The sequence below is a fragment of the Calidris pugnax genome, unplaced genomic scaffold (assembly GCF_001431845.1).
Source record: "Calidris pugnax isolate Ruff unplaced genomic scaffold, ASM143184v1 scaffold9, whole genome shotgun sequence".
Taxonomy (NCBI): Eukaryota; Metazoa; Chordata; class Aves; order Charadriiformes; family Scolopacidae; genus Calidris; species Calidris pugnax.
Genome location: NW_015090778.1, coordinates 1,673,661 through 1,690,070, shown reverse-complemented (window position 1 = coordinate 1,690,070; position 16,410 = coordinate 1,673,661). Strand labels below are relative to the sequence as shown.

Here is a 16,410-nt window from a genome sequence, read left to right as displayed (position 1 = left end):
GGTCAGACCCCAAAAAGCTGGGGAAGGGCTGGGGGGGGGGCTGGATGTCGCACTGGGGGCTCTGGAGATGCTCCGGGCAAGAGAGCAGTGACAGCCCGGCTGGGAGCACCAGGGGGGCAGTTACAGCTGGAGCTGAGTGTGGCCCCCAGCCTGCAGCTGTGGGGGGGTCCCAGTGTCCCCAGGGAGATGGGCAGCCCCATCCCCTGCCTCTTCATGGGCATTGTGGTGCCCACCTACTTCCATTCAAGCCTCTGGGCTCCACCAAGCCATGGGGACCCTCGACAGCGCCGGGGTGGCTCTGGCATTGCAGCCCCTCTGCGCAGCTGTTTCCCCTCCTCCCTGAGTGCTGCAGCTGCTCAAACGCCTGGCAGAAAACAAATCACCCACTGATTGTGACCAGCAAATTGCCACCCTGCTGGCAGCCCTGGGGGCCAGCCCCACAGCATGGTGGCTGCAGGGAGCCCGTTGGGCATCACGGTGCCGGGCTGAGCCGTGGGGAGCAGCAGGAACCGATGGGGCTTTGCTGGGCGGTGAATGACTGCAGGCAGAGCACTGCTGTCCCCGTGTCACCCCAGCTGGGGAGGGTCCTGCTGACCCCCCTGCACTGCAGGAGACCTGGGCACAGCCCCCACATGGCACCGGGGCACCTCAGCCATGCCCTGGCAGCAGGGCACGGCCTGGACAAACATGGTACAAGGAGCTGGATCCAGGCTTTTGGCCAGGGTGGCGGTGACCAACAGTGATGTGCTGGGCATCGGGGTCCATTCACCCCATCGCTCCCTCCCGTGAGTGGCTACTGGGACCGTGGGGAACGAGCTCCAGTGGGGTCTGGCTCCCCACACCGGGATCTGGGCTGCTCTTGTGAGACTCAAGGCACCTGCCACAACTGTTCCAGCTAATTAGTTCCCCTTAGAGAAACACTGGGCGCTCGCTGCAATCTGCATTGCGGGGCGTGGGGGGGGAGCTCCTCGGGAGGGGGGCAGGAACCAGAGTCTTCAGCTTCCCCACTTGAGGAAGAGGGAAAAAAAACCCAGAACACAGAAAACAAAGTCAGTCACAAACTTGAAATTCATGCCATATTCCACCCCCCCCGAATTTTAACTCCACGCTCACATTTGCCCCGAGGGACTTGCGGGTTGTCAGTAAACAGATGCTTAGAAGATGGGCCCAGAGGCACTTGGAGAACAGAATATCTTACGCAGAAGTTTTCAGAGTGAATTCCAAGACAGCTCTCCAAGGCCCCGAGGAGCAGCAGCTCCACCGCGCTCCGGCTGAGCAAGCGGAGCTGACGTTTCCACGCAAATAAGTGGTACCAGCAGGCGAGCACCCGTGCCTGACGAGAGCAGAAATAAAGTACTTTTGTCATTTTTTTTAATAACAACGGTACCTGTTTGGGTCCCAGAGGCAGCTCATTTACATGCAAATGCTCAGCCCGGGGTAGATGCGTCACCACCCGCTCGGTTGTTTGTTTTTCATGACAGACTCTTCTGCAGTCTCTGTGGGAGGGGGGGGCCCGCAGGCTGCAGAGGGGTCTGAGCACTCGGTAGCAGGGATGGGGGTGTCCAGGAAGGGGGTGACAGCTCAGTGTCACGGCTGCTTCGGGGGCGAGGAGCAACTTTACCTGCTCCGGGCGGCAGCGCTGACGTGCAGTGGGGTTTTAGGGGGGCACAGAGGGACCTGGGGGCCGCACAAAGGGGGTCCCTGTGCCCCACGGTGCTCTCCCTGCACCCACAGCAGGGAAAGTGCTGGCCCGAGCCACCCTCCTGCCAGCCAGGATTCACCCCACTCCCACCCCCCAACTACAGTGGGATGAGGACCGATCCCACAGACCCTCAGAGCGCTGAGACCCTCAGCCAGCATGGACTCACTGTGATTTCTGCTGGGGTGTAGCTCAACAGGGAGCTTGGGCACAGCCTGTGAGACCCTCGGCCAGCATGGACTCACCATGATTTCTGCTGGGGTGTAGCTGACCAGGGAGCCAGGGCACAGCCCACAGAACAGCCCCTTCCTTCAGGAGTGAATCCCCGACAGCAGCTGCTGCCTTCGCTCCAGAGGGGAAAAGCCCTGGTCCCGGCTGGAGACCAGGACCCCCCCAGGACTGCCCTTTCCTCAGGGGGAGAATGACCTCCCTTGACCTATTGGTCACACTCTTCTCTACGCAGCCCCGTTCCTTCTCACTGAAGAGAGTGGCAGGCGTTTGGGATCACTCCCACACCCCCAGGGCTGCCCTTTCCTTTCCTCCAGCTGCAGATCTCCCTGCAGACCCCCGGGGACAGGAGAGCATGACATGGAGTGCGGCCACCAAGGCTGGGAGCAGCGAGGACCAGCTGGCCCTTCCTTGCCCTCCTGTCAGTGGCCTTGAGGCTGGAAGGGAGAGCGGGGAGCAGCCCAGGGTGAGGGACACACTCAGGACACCATCCATGCTCAATGCAGCGCAGGGATGGGATGCCATTCCTGCCCCGGGGACAGGAGAGCATGACATGGAGTGCGGCCACCAAGGCTGGGAGCAGCGAGGACCAGCTGGCCCTTCCTTGCCCTCCTGTCAGTGGCCTTGAGGCTGGAAGGGAGAGCGGGGAGCAGCCCAGGGTGAGGGACACACTCAGGACACCATCCATGCTCAATGCAGCGCAGGGATGGGATGCCATTCCTGCTGCAGGCACCTGAGGGGCTCCAGGTTCTCTGTTCCCTCCTCCCGGGGCTTGGCGGGAGCATTCCCACGCAGGTGGGTGTCTCAGCTCTTGTCACGGATGACACACTCATTACTGAAATGCCAATATGCAAACGCAGGCTCTGGGATTTGCAGCTACGCAGCTGTGAGACCCCAAGCTCAGCGGGTGATCCGTCCCCACCACAGCTCTTGCAGATGCTGCTTTGGCATCGCCACTCACCAGGTCACCTCCTCCCTCCATAGCCACCACGGCTACGAGCCCACCGAAATGCTGGGGCACTCACCTTCCCTTCCCAGTGCAAATTCTGCTGCAATTCTAGAGTCCAGAAAGCATAAAACCCCAGAAAACGGGAAAGACCGGGCCTCCTCACACAGTCTAGTTCAATTTTCTAGTGAATTCAGCAAAATCCTCCTCCCAGAGGGAAAACAAATGGCTGCCTCCAGCCAGAGGGACCCCTTACCCCTGCACCAGAACAAACCCAACATGTCCCAGTGCCCGAGAGCAACAGGCTTGTTCTTGGGCCACAGCGGCTTCTTCCCAACTCCCACCAGAGACCCCGGGAGGAGCTGCTGCAGAAGAAAACGCAGGTGGGTGTCTCAGCTCCTGTCACAGATGACACATTCATTACTGAAATGCCAATATGCAAACGCAGGCTCTGGGATTTGCAGCTACGCAGCTGTGAGACCCCAAGCTCAGCGGGTGATCCGTCCCCACCACAGCTCTTGCAGATGCTGCTTTGGCATCGCCACTCACCAGGTCACCTCCTCCCTCCATACGCACCACGGCTACAAGCCCACCGAAATGCTGGGACGCTCACCTTCCCTTCCCAGTGCAAATTCTGCTGCAATTCTAGAGTCCAGAAAGCATAAAACCCCAGAAAACAGCAAAGACTGGGCCCCCTCACACAGTCTAGTTGAATTTTCTAGTGAATTCAGCACAAACCTCCTCCCAGAGGGAAAACAAATGGCTGCCTCCAGCCAGAGGGACCCCTTACCCCTGCACCAGAAGAAACCCAACGTGTCCCAGTGCCTGAGGGCAACGGGGCTTGTTCTTGGGCCACAGCGGCTTCTTCCCGACTCCCACCAGAGACCCCGGGAGGAGCTGCTGCAGGAGAAATCTCCAGGCAGGGACTGTCCCCTTTCTGCCACCCCTGTTCCATCCCCAAAGAGACCAACACAGCACTTGTCAACGTTTTATTAATGATCAGCAACAGAAGTTTACAACAGAGAGAACAGGACCGGCGCGGAAGGAACGTCCCGCAGAGCGCGGGGAGCGACAGCCACCACAGCACCCTGGAATGTTGGAGGCAGAGAAAGGGGCTCAGCCCAGCACCCGTCCCCCTCAGCCCCACATCTCCTGTGGGGCCACACATGCTGCGCGCCCCAGCCCTCGCACAACAGCCCCGACACTTCACTCCCTCCTTTGGGAGACCCCCTGGGCGTGAGGTGGGCACCGGCAGCAGCAGCACGAGGGCTCCGAGCAGGGTCTATACGCAGCACCGGGTCCTGCTGCCTCACAAAGGGTAAAGCCCCCAGCGTGCCCCAAAATCCCTCAAACCCACCAGGGAAATGGCGGAACCGAGGGTCCCTGGGCCACCTGCCCCTCACAGCAGCCGCCACAAACGATTCACCGGCACCAGAGCGGAGAGAAGATTGATCCAGCTCAACCCAGTTCTCACACAGAGGCCCGTGGGCACCTCCTGCAGCCACACAGTGATGGCCCAGTGTCCCTAAACCCAGGGCTGGCAGAAGGAACCACAGGTGCCACATCCCTTCCCTGGGGAGGCCACTCTCGTCCGTCTGTCCAGCCACCCCCCCTCACCACCCGACAGGCCACTCTGGGACACAGACTCCGTCAGGACAGACGGACCTGGAGGAGCAGAGGGGGCCTGGGGGGCTGCTCCATTTCCCCCCCTACTAAAAGCCAGAAATGGCAGAAGGTAAAAGCACATCAACATGTTAAAACATAGTTATGATTAAAACCGTTTCGTTTTGTTTTTCGTTTGTCAAATCTCCTTCTGGGAAAGGGGACGGAGGCTGATTAACGGAGGAAAAGCTAGGCAGCAGGATCCTGACTCGTTATGTCTGCATAATTAGTGCAGGAGGAGCTAGGACAGAAGAGGGTAGGATAGCACATCCTACACGCCGGCAGCGGTGTCCCCATTGCGGGGTCCCCTCTGGAAGGGCTCTCTGCTCCCCAGGAGGGTGAGGCTGTGGCGCTCAGTGACCCACACGTCAGCTCTCTGCCGACCTAGTGCTTCTCCTCCTCCAGTCTCTTCATGGCCTCCAACACTGCCAGCTCTTTTGCTTCCTTCTTCTGGTTCCTGGCTTCAAACTCCAGCCTGCATCAACCACAAAATGCCATGAGATTCTCATCCATCCATATTTGTAGCAGACAAAAAGCACCTGGAGCGGGGGAGCACTGCCTTCTTCTACGCTGCTTTGTTCCGAGAGTACTGCAGAAACCTCACCAGGAACCCCCTAGACTCTTCTCAGAGCCAGCTCTTAGAGCTCACCACAACCACTGCCATCACCCCGCAGCTCCAGGCTCCCACACTGGCCAAACACGACTTATTTCTCCCTCTGGGGAAGATGCTGCTCTTCCACACTTGGTCTGTCCTGGGACAGACCACTTAGTGCCGTGATACCGAAATCAAATTTACCACTGACCTGAGCCAAGGTCACTGGAAGTGAAGGGCTCAGGCCTAAAAGAGCAAACCCTGAAAGAAGGAACATGCTAAATCCCCAAGAACACAGCAAGGAAATTCTATCATTAATAGAGGGGGAGGAGGAAAAATAACAACATGTGCTGAGAAGCACATTCAGCACAGCAAGGAAATTCTATCATTAATAGAGGAGGAGGAAAAATAACAAAACGTGCTGTGAAGCACATTCAGAACATAGCAGAGTTCAGCTATTCCTTTTCCTGCACAGTCCAGTATATCCACATTTAAGCAGCCTGCCCAAGCTGTGGAAGATGAAGGACCATTTCACTGATTCTGTGCCTTAAGATAAGCCCTTCTCTTCCCATTTGATCCCAGTAATTAGTCCTCACACAAGCTGGACAGAACAGCATGAGAAAGAACTGGAAGATGAAGAAAGCCAACCTGTTCTTGATGATTCTTTGCACAATTAAATCTGTGGTGAGATTGCTGCCACTGTCCACCAGCTGGAAAATGCCGCGTCTCTTGGGTTCCTGTGAACAAACACCCAGACTCAGCCACGGAAAAACAGGCAGGACCTCTGGGTTCACAGCTCGGGAGCGAAAGGCGAGCAGAAGTCATGGGAGGTCCTGTGGGCACCCAGCCAGGCACAACACAAAATTATCTCCAAGGGGGCAGAATAAATCACTGCTGAAAGCAAAGCTTCACCTATAGGGAAGCTGCCCAGGTCTGGCACAGAGGAAAGATTACAGGATTTCTCATTCTGCCATGAAGGCATCAGAAACAGACAAAACGAAACAGTGAATAAGAGAACGGAGCTGCTGTGAATGATTTACAGGCTCTGCTCCAAGCACCTGCCCTCAGGGATGGATGAAAAACAGCATCACCTGCCAAGGACTTGCCTGGGGAGCACCCTCTGCAAGATGAATTGTCAGCTCAGGAACATGAACAAATCCACACCGTATCTATCAAACGCTGACAAAGAAACCCAAACAATAGCAGCCTGTAGCTTACCTCGTATGGATCAGAACCGTCCTTGTCTGGCACCACCTCAGTCATCCCATGACACACAAGTGTTACCTGGAGAAAGGACACAAAGTCATTGACAAGACCCGAAAGATGACAGGGACCTTCCCTGCAGCCTGGAGATCAGCAAAGTCCCCCTCCTCTACCAGGTCTGGCAGTCCTTCAGAGCCCACCGTAATCCTGCTCTGCAGGATCACCCCTCTTCTACACCCCTGTGCTTTCCTGCACCACCTTCAGCTCCCCAAGCACATCATACCCCAACATCTTCATGTACACCGATATGTAAGGACTCTCACCTTGAAGTGATCCAGCAGATCAGCAGTGACAGCATAGGGGGCTCCAATCACCACTTCTGAGACGTACTAGAAAATAAACCAGGTGAAGAGTCCATATTTGAAAGGAAAAAAAAAACCAACAAACCCACCAAAACAGAGGCCAGCCTGCTACCTAAACAGATTTGAGTAGGTCATCCAATTACAGAGTAGGAGCTCAAAGGGAACAGGGAAGTGGGTTTAGCAGCCACTCCTTCTAACACGGGATCTTCTCGTTCCACTAAAGAATTTTTTGTTTTCTGGTACTGCATATATAGCAAATCCAAAAGTTAATTGCTCAGGGCACATGCTTCCCCACACTTCTTTCCCAGGAATTTTCTCCCCTGCTGCAGGGAGCAGGGTTTCTACAAGAACACCGCTGCAGAGCAGAGAAGCACTCTACAAGGCATCCACCATGGAGGTGGAGGGGTTCCACAGCTGGCATTCACCAGAACAGAGGGGCCCAGTGATTCCTTCCGAGAGCACGAAACCCCTCCAGCAGCCTGAAGGGATCAGTCTTGTTTTTGCCTTCTCAGCACACACCAAGAACTCATACAGGAGCTGGCTGCAGGTGACCACTACCCGGCCCCAGTTGATTTCTGGAGCAGTGCAGAGACACCCACCCTACCAGCACTTACCCTGCAGGCCAAGACGCTGAGTGTTCTCTCATGGATGTTCATGATGGGATAGTTCTTCCCTTTGTAGCGATTTACTTCCTAAGGCAAAGCACCAGGCACAATTAAAAGAGAGACAAAGCAACCCCCTTTCCCTCTCATTGTCTCCCAACACAAAAATCCCATATTGGCCAACACATCCCCGTCTTCCAGAGCACAGCCTGCGTGTTTCAGAAAAAACAGGGGACGAGCTGCCCTGGCTTTGGATGTTACATACAGACCTGATCAAAGTGCAGCCCAGCAATGATGTAGGGTTTCTCTGCCAGCTGGTGAACCTTCTCCAGGAAATCAACATGCCCAATATCTGCAGACCCATTTAAGGAACTGAAGCTGACATGGAAAATTGGGAAAGGAAGACAGAAACAGATGCACTGAAAAACCACAGTGGGAGACAGGAATCCCAAGGATTTTATTTTTTGCATTACTTGTTGTGTATGTCCTAAGAACAGTTGCCTCCTCCCTCCTCAGGCTCCACAGGTTCTGAGCAAAAGCCAGACACTTTCTCAGCTCCACTTCACGTGGACTCAACTTTCCTCTGTCCAGAATCTCTATCTGTTTTAGGTGTTCTGGCACAACACCTCACAGACCATCCCAGGGGTGAGGCGTTTGCTCTAGATGCCCTGTGCAGTCACTTGGTCTGCAAGAGCCAGTTCTCAGGGGGACCACAGTGCGACCATCAGAGAGTGGAAGGTGTCCAGCTGTCGTCCTGAAACCCTCCAACAGCCACAAATTTCTCTAGAGAGGAGCCGTAGCTCCTTTCTCAGTGTCCTTTGACTAAGAAACTGCCAGTAAGAACTCCTGCCTCCTCCTTCACATGCACACCTACAGAAAGGAAGGGGGGAAAACAAAGAAAAAAAAAAAAAAAAAGAAAGGGGGGAAACAAAAAAAAAAAAAAAGAAAGGGGGGAAACAAAAAAAAAAAAAAAGAAAGGGGGGAAACAAAAAAAAAAAAAAAGAAAGGGGGGAAACAAAAAAAAAAAAAAAGAAAGGGGGGAAACAAAAAAAAAAAAAAAGAAAGGGGGGAAACAAAAAAAAAAAAAAAGAAAGGGGGGAAACAAAAAAAAAAAAAAAGAAAGGGGGGAAACAAAAAAAAAAAAAAAGAAAGGGGGGAAACAAAAAAAAAAAAAAAGAAAGGGGGGAAACAAAAAAAAAAAAAAAGAAAGGGGGGAAACAAAAAAAAAAAAAAAGAAAGGGGGGAAACAAAAAAAAAAAAAAAGAAAGGGGGGAAACAAAAAAAAAAAAAAAGAAAGGGGGGAAACAAAAAAAAAAAAAAAGAAAGGGGGGAAACAAAAAAAAAAAAAAAAAAAAGAGGTAAATATCCTAGACTGGTGCCTCAAACCATGAAAACATTGGACAAAACCACCAACGCTGTTTTCTTGATGAAGCAGAGTCAAGGATACGGAACAGGTCGAAGGCTCCGGCCACATAGATGATAGTGTCTCCTGGCTGTGGCTCCTTCCCTGATGCAAACTGGATGATCTTCTGAGATGTCTGTAGGAACTGTGAGACGCCAGTCCAGGGACTGTGGCCTTTTGGCCCCTGGGAAAACACACACCCCACATTTCAGGCTCCTAGAGAGGCTTTGGACAACACACAGGACGCAGCTGCAGGTAATGTGCCAGCCTTCATTTGCCAGCAAGTGTCACGGCTCTCAGCAGCTTGGGCCTTCGACATTCCTGGCACCAAGTATTTACGCAGTATCACAAAATCCCTTTTCACTCCATTGAGCGCAGTCTAAATCGCCCCCTCAACAGCCAGCTAAGGAGATGCCGAGAGGAAAGCTCAGGAAGGAGGAAGGCAACAGGGCAGGCTGGGATTTGCAGGACAGGCAAGGCTTACTCATGGAGACAACACACAGCCTACCCAGGCTCTTGGCAAGCTCAAAGGCTACCCGTTCCCCTGGCGAGGTCACCAGGCTGGGAGCTACAGAGTCCAGCGCCGGTGAAAACGAAGACGGAGCTTTATCCCCGCCGCGTGGCAGTTTTGGGAAACAGCCACCGAGTCACCCGCTCCGGCTCCTGCTGCCAGAAGCTCCACAGGACTTGGAAGAACGGGGTCAACTCAGCCATTCCACAGCAGCATGCAGAAGGGGGTCATGCGGGGACCTGGTGCCCAGACACACTCCCAGATCCAGGCACCAGGACACAGCCATGCTGGAAGGACAGGGCCCGTAAAGCCTGCTCAAAAAAAAACCCCAACGTGGTGGAGAACAAAGAGGGTGATTCAGCCTGGTCAGCAAACCCCCTGTGAGTGAAAAAAAAGATGTAGGTCCTGGTGCTTGTTAGTCAGGGACAATCCAACACCCAGGAAAAAAAACCTCTTTCAAGGTTACCACAGACATGAACTGGGCATGATGGCAGGGAGTCCCAAGAGCAGCACTCTGGTACCTGAAAACCAGGCACGTGAATTCTGCAGCACAGCATGGTACTACACATCTGCATCTTAAACGCTTCCCAGAGCTAACGCACCACCTTTAAAAACATGAGCACCCAAAGGAGCATCCACAGAGGCTGTCCCTGGGCTGGAACTGCATGCGGGCACCTGGGTCCCAAAGGAATCGGCGATAAAGAATTTACAAGCAAGCCAGAAAACCAGCAAAGGCTCAACTGGCAGCAGCTCTTTGGCGGCGCGGACACGGCCCCTTGCGGCCACACCTGCCTGTCTCACTGACTATGGCAGACACTCTACAGGGCAGCAGACATTTACTGAGGTTACTACTAAATGCGGGGTAAAAAAAAACCAATCCTGCAACACAGGCCAGAAAGCACATTGGGAAGCCTTCTCAGACAGGACAACAACCAGACGTCCACGACCACAACACACATTACCTTCCCAAAGTTGTCAGTGTGCTTCCGATAGTCTAGGTCCTCATCCTGAAGGGAGATAAAGAGTCAAAATGTTTAAGCACTCACACAGCTCATCCAACCAAGAACATGCTCGTGTGGGGCAGAAGTGCAGGGAAGTCCAAGCCCAGACTCCACACCATTGATCCCTGGCACTGAACGCCGACAAACCAGTTAATATCTAAACCAGAGCCGTGTCCCAGCATGAGTCAGATGAAACGTCCTTATCTGATCCCAGCCTGGAACATGGTGACAGTGCCTCCTGCCCAACCTGACGGCGTTGCACACCTACATCCTGCCTCCACTAAGCAGACCCCAACAGCACAGTGTCCATGCTCTCCCAAGGACACTCTGCTAGAGACGGGCGCCACTCTCTGCAGTCGGACAGTAGCACTGTGCCAGATCTCAGTGTGAACTCACACAGCACAGCTGAGCCAATTAAAAGATGTAGGTCCTGGTGCTTGTTAGTCAGGGACAATCCAACACCCAGGAAAAAAAACCTCTTTCAAGGTTACCACAGACATGAACTGGGCATGATGGCAGGGAGTCCCAAGAGCAGCACTCTGGTACCTGAAAACCAGGCACGTGAATTCTGCAGCACAGCATGGTACTACACATCTGCATCTTAAACGCTTCCCAGAGCTAACGCACCACCTTTAAAAACATGAGCACCCAAAGGAGCATCCACAGAGGCTGTCCCTGGGCTGGAACTGCATGCGGGCACCTGGGTCCCAAAGGAATCGGCGATAAAGAATTTACAAGCAAGCCAGAAAACCAGCAAAGGCTCAACTGGCAGCAGCTCTTTGGCGGCGCGGACACGGCCCCGTGCGGCCACACCTGCCTGTCTCACTGACTATGGCAGACACTCTACAGGGCAGCAGACATTTACTGAGGTTACTACTAAATGCGGGGTAAAAAAAAACCAATCCTGCAACACAGGCCAGAAAGCACATTGGGAAGCCTTCTCAGACAGGACAACAACCAGACGTCCACGACCACAACACACATTACCTTCCCAAAGTTGTCAGTGTGCTTCCGATAGTCTAGGTCCTCATCCTGAAGGGAGATAAAGAGTCAAAATGTTTAAGCACTCACACAGCTCATCCAACCAAGAACATGCTCGTGTGGGGCAGAAGTGCAGGGAAGTCCAAGCCCAGACTCCACACCATTGATCCCTGGCACTGAACGCCGACAAACCAGTTAATATCTAAACCAGAGCCGTGTCCCAGCATGAGTCAGATGAAACGTCCTTATCTGATCCCAGCCTGGAACATGGTGACAGTGCCTCCTGCCCAACCTGACGGCGTTGCACACCTACATCCTGCCTCCACTAAGCAGACCCCAACAGCACAGTGTCCATCCTCTCCCAAGGACACTCCACTAGAGACGGGTGCCGCTCTCTGCAGTTGGACAGTAGCACTGTGCCAGAACTCACACAGCACGGCTGAGCCAATCTAACAGCTCAGCTCACTAAAAGATCTTCCTCTGCTCCCAAATTCTCTCATGTGTCCCTCGTCTTGCCCCTGTTGTTATACAGGGGATTCCATTCACTGGGTTGCCTGTTTACCAAGTCAATTCAACTCATTAACCAACATAAAACCACTGCCTTTATTTTCCTTTGGTCAGGTTAGCGATCTACCAGGTAGTGAGCCAAGGAGACTCAAGAAAGGTCTGATAAGACTAGAGACAGCAGAAGGCAGAAGCAGGCAGCTCAGCGGGAAGGAAGAGGACTTTCCAACTCTGGCAGCACTGGGCTGGTAGACCAACGTGGCTGCACCACGTAGTTTTACCCTCAGAGGAGCCACAGGTGAGCCTGTAGTTCCCATAACATTCCCGAAGCCCACACCAGTCAGGAGGGATCAAAGCTTTTATCCCCCCTCCCCACCTTTCCAAAGCAGCACGGGCTGAGATCACACTGTGATCCCAGACAGGCTTAAGCAAACATAAGCAGGTTGTTTTGCTGCCACTGCCCATAATCCGCTTGCCAGTTCTCGGTGCGCCCAGGAGCCAGAACCCAGCAGCTCTACTGCCACTTGGGGCAGCAAAAGGACAGAGCTGGCCGTACGCCCTGCACTCCAGACTCCCACCCAAAGCCCCCTGACTCACTATGTTGCTGTGGTGAGCCTTAGTCATGAGCAGCATGCGGCCGACGAGGTCGGTAGTGGACACACCTTGGGTGCGTTTGCATTCCCTGCAGGGAGACAAGCAAAGGGTGAAGCAGAAGCCACAGGAGCAAATGACTCTCCTCTTCCCACCGTTACCGCAGAAACACCCGAGACGCCTGATAAATCCAAACCAGGGACCATCCTGAGAGTCTTCCTTCTACCTGCTCGTGATACAGTGTTCATTTGTGAGCCTCTGCATCTCCTTCACACCACAGCAACAGCTCGCATGAGGAAAACTTACCCTGAACAGAGCTCACTCCCAGTGAGGCTCCAGGACCAGAACAAGTATTTGCTGGGATCAGGAAGCCCCAGCCGGTCAGTGGCTAGTCTGTGACACTTCCCAGAAGCCAAAACAGCGGGAGCAACTGAAGTTCTAACACACATCATGGCAAAATTAAAGTGTGACCTGAAGAGAGCTGTGTTTCACCTGATTTCCCTTCAGGGCATAAACCCTCAGAAACTCTACCCAAAACAGGGTAAGAAAGTAAATATCAACGGGTTACCTGTATCGCCCCGCGGTCTTCACTTCCTCGTAGGTGTCCTTGCCATCTACCGTTAAGGTGATGTCATCTGCAGGGAGAGAAAAGCTTCAGAAGTGCACCCCAAGCCTTCCTGCCCAAAAGCTGGTGTCAACAGCCATAGCTGAGCAGGTCCAGCACATAACCCAGCCCAGAACTCCTGCAGCCCGAATCCCTGGGCAGGCATGCGGGATCCATCCTGCATCCCATGGACACGTCAGGGGTTTGCAAGCTCTGTGGAGACGAGCACATTCCTGGATGCTAAACACCATTAACCAGGGGGTCCCATGTTTTTTAGATAGTCCAGAAAATCTGAGCTGGCTGCCCTTGGGGTGAATCCAGCTGCAGGCACGACTGAATTATTGCCTGAATGACAATAAACAGCTACTGTTGGTTGTCTCAGTATTAAAAAGCACCTTAACTTCGCTAGGACTAGTTTTAGCCATTGGTTCATGTTACAACTTTTTCAGTCAATTAAGCAGTCCTCCATCAGCCAGCTCTTCCTGATGGCACTTCTACAGTGACATCAGGCCACCTTTCAACAGAGTTAATTCCGGTTCCTCTTTGGCATGGTTCCTAACTCTTATCGACAAAAAAACACCTCTCACCTACTTTTACCGATAGCATAAAATCTTCACAAGTGGAAACCTAAGCTGGGTTTCACCTGGCAGAACTGCCAGCTCACAGTGCTCTTTGTCACACAGTTGGGTGGCAGGATGACGAGTTCTCACACCACCCTCACCTGAGGGCACAGGGGCAGAAGAGAACACGCTGCAGGGGGGAGAGGGGGTTTGCTCCCTGACACCTTCCCAGCTCAGCGCAGCTATTTCAAAACTTATTCTCTTTTGCATAAAAGCAGCCTGGCAAAGCCGCAGCGCACAGGGTATTGCTCAGGGAGAAGCACCGAGTGATGTGGCAGAGGGGATAAAGGCAGGGAAACTGGAGCAAAGGCCACAAGCACATCTCTGTTGTCATAATCCCTCACAAAGTCCAGTAAAGGGTCACGTGCCCCAAACACACCACGTTCGGGGCAGGCAATTAAGTTGACAAGGAATTCGATAATCACCCTGTCCACGTGAAAAAGCATATCTACCTCATAGAAGATTAATGATTTCTTCACGTTTAATTAGATACTTGGCTCACCGATGGCAGGTGGCTGGGATCATAGGAGGAATGATATGTGAAATGGGTGCAAAGATTACCCCTGATTAAAGAAGCAAAATACCTTCAGAGGGACAGGGAGGAGGGGACAAGGCTGAACGAACACGAGAAGCAGTGCCGGGAAGGGACAGAGTACAAGAGCAAGAATGTTTCCTCAGAACACTGGTTCTCTCCAGTGACTGTAAACTGAAAAGTGTTCCTGGTAAGAACTAGGACTCTGACCACACGGTCAGCTAAGCCCTTGAACAGCTTATCAGCTGGATAAAGAGAGAAGCTTTCCAGATCTGATCTCATCCCAGGATAAGCAGATATAAACACGATTGTATTTCCGCACACTTACCTTTTTAACAGTGTTTTTCACATTTAAGTTTGGGAAATGACTTTTCCCTATGCACAAATTTCTGCTTGTGCTAAGGGCAACCTCAGGATAATTGTCAGGCAACGCATTTCACCTTCATAAGTGAAGGGAATGCTTAAAACCAGGGGATCTGGTCACTCTTAGGGTGCCTGGCACACAGACATATTTCCCCAGAATGCCAGGAGTGGCCATACTGCCCAGCACAGACCTCTGTACACCAGGGATCTGCCGATGGCCAGAACATTCCTCAGTTTGCAGGAAGGAAACGAAGAGCACACAAGCCCCGGAGGGCGTCTATGTTAACACAACTATCGCCTCCAAATACCACTCACCACCGTGCACACAGAAGTCACAGTTATACTTGTCCAGGGTTTCCAGCGTGGTGACATAGGGAGCTCCTGGAGCAATCTCATCCACCCACTTGATGGCTTGCACCATTTTGTACCTCTCCTCCTGCGTAAAGACAGGGGGGCCCTTGTGCTTGGCGATCTCCTCTGGGTGAGAAACAGAAACCCAGTCAGAAGCGTGTACTACAGCTATGAAGATGCCCACCTACGGGAGCCACACTCATTTCATGGGTGGGTGAATGTCACTGTGGGCCTAAACTCAGTCAGGAATGGCTTGTGGTAGAGAAGGAAGCCCCAGCTAGATCAGGAAATATTTTAATTCAGTTGCATTTCCTAAGTGCGTAACAAAGGCCCTGGAATTCACTCAGAAGGTAAAATGTCCCCGTGCCCCCCTGTACCCAGATGCTTCCTACTGGGGGGACCACAGGGGTCTCCTGGGACAGTTTGCACCTGCAAACCAGACTGATTTTTCAACTGGTTCAGTTGTTTTTACAGCACAGAACACAGATCACAGAATGGTTAGAGTTGGAAGGGACCTTAAAGATCATCCAGTTCCAACCCCCCTGCCCTGGGCAGGGACACCTTCCACCAGAGCAGGTTGCTCAGAGCCCTGTTCAACCTGGCCTTGAACCCCTCCAGGGATGGGGCAGCCACAGCTTCTCTGGGCAACCTGTTCCAGGGTCTCACCACTCGCACAGAAAGAATTTCCTTCTAGTATCTAATCTAAATCTCCCCTCTTTCAATCTGAAGCCATTACCCCTCATCCTATCCCCCCTCAAAGGCAGCCTGCAAGCTCTGAACCACTTCACCCCGGGGAGCACCAAAGAGGCAACTCCGTTCCTTCAGCCAGGGAAGACACCTTCCTTTTGGAGGCTGCTGCTCCCTGAGGAGATGCAGGGAGAAGCCTGCTTTCATAGAATCCTAGAGTGGTTAGACTTGGAAGGGACCTTAAAGATCATCCAGTTCCAACCCCCCTGCCCTGGGCAGGGACACCTGCCACCACCACCAGGTTGCTCCAAGCCCCCATCCAACCTGGCCTTTCCATTGGGACATCTCCCTTCTCTCCGGATCTAACCCGGCCGGCGATTCTAGAGTCAGCGGGAGGTGAAAAGCCGAGAAAACCTCTTACCATCCGTGTGGACTCCAACAATCAGATAATCCCCCATGGCCCGAGCCTGGCGCAGCTGGTTGGAGTGGCCATAGTGCACCATGTCATAGCTAGAAAGACAACGGGCCGCTCAGTGCGGGGACACCGGGGCAGCGGCAGGAGGTGACCTTCCCCCCGGGGGTAGCGCTGAGGGGGAGACCGTCCCGGGGCTGTCAGACAGCGACTGTCCCCTCGTCGGGCCGGCGGGGAGGCGGCCGTTCCCTCACGCCGCCATAACCCGACCCAACCGGGGATCTCGCTGCCGGGTGCGGGTCCCCCCCCCGCACCGGGTCCCGCTGCACCCCCGACCGCTCGGGGTCGGAACCGGAGCACCGTGAGCCCGCTCCGAAGCCTCTCCCGGCGGCGGAGCGGTCAAGTCCCGCAGTTATCGTCCCCCTCCTTCCCCCCCCGCGCGGCGCTGACAGAGGAGAACCGGAGGCACCATGGCAGCCAACACGGTTTATTCCCGCCGCCCGCCCCACTCACCATCCGTCGCACCAGACGCGCACCGGCCGCTGTACCGCCGCCGC

At 53.7% G+C, this 16,410-nt stretch overlaps 1 protein-coding gene across 4 annotated transcripts in view; it reads right to left on the bottom strand.

Moving 5' to 3' along the window:
- PCYT2 (phosphate cytidylyltransferase 2, ethanolamine) overlaps positions 1-16,404 on the bottom strand; it is a 19,960-nt gene extending 3,556 nt beyond the window's left edge. The window contains exons 1-13 of one of the 4 annotated variants that reach the window (XM_014951976.1): positions 16,367-16,404; positions 15,863-15,951; positions 14,719-14,880; positions 12,853-12,919; positions 12,291-12,375; positions 11,196-11,240; positions 8,742-8,880; positions 7,564-7,646; positions 7,307-7,384; positions 6,654-6,719; positions 6,346-6,411; positions 5,776-5,864; positions 3,848-5,010 (exon numbers count right to left, since the gene is read on the bottom strand). In XM_014951976.1, coding sequence (XP_014807462.1) covers positions 4,920-5,010; positions 5,776-5,864; positions 6,346-6,411; positions 6,654-6,719; positions 7,307-7,384; positions 7,564-7,646; positions 8,742-8,880; positions 11,196-11,240; positions 12,291-12,375; positions 12,853-12,919; positions 14,719-14,880; positions 15,863-15,944 — 1,053 coding nt within the window. In that variant the 5' untranslated portion in view covers positions 15,945-15,951; positions 16,367-16,404 and the 3' untranslated portion in view covers positions 3,848-4,919. Of the gene's footprint in view, positions 1-3,847; positions 5,011-5,775; positions 5,865-6,345; positions 6,412-6,653; positions 6,720-7,306; positions 7,385-7,563; positions 7,647-8,741; positions 8,881-10,169; positions 10,215-11,195; positions 11,241-12,290; positions 12,376-12,852; positions 12,920-14,718; positions 14,881-15,862; positions 15,952-16,366 lie in introns of those variants that run through there. The other 3 variants (XM_014951982.1, XM_014951998.1, XM_014951989.1) reach the window with 3 other exon arrangements.
- Positions 16,405-16,410: the final 6 nt, after the last annotated feature.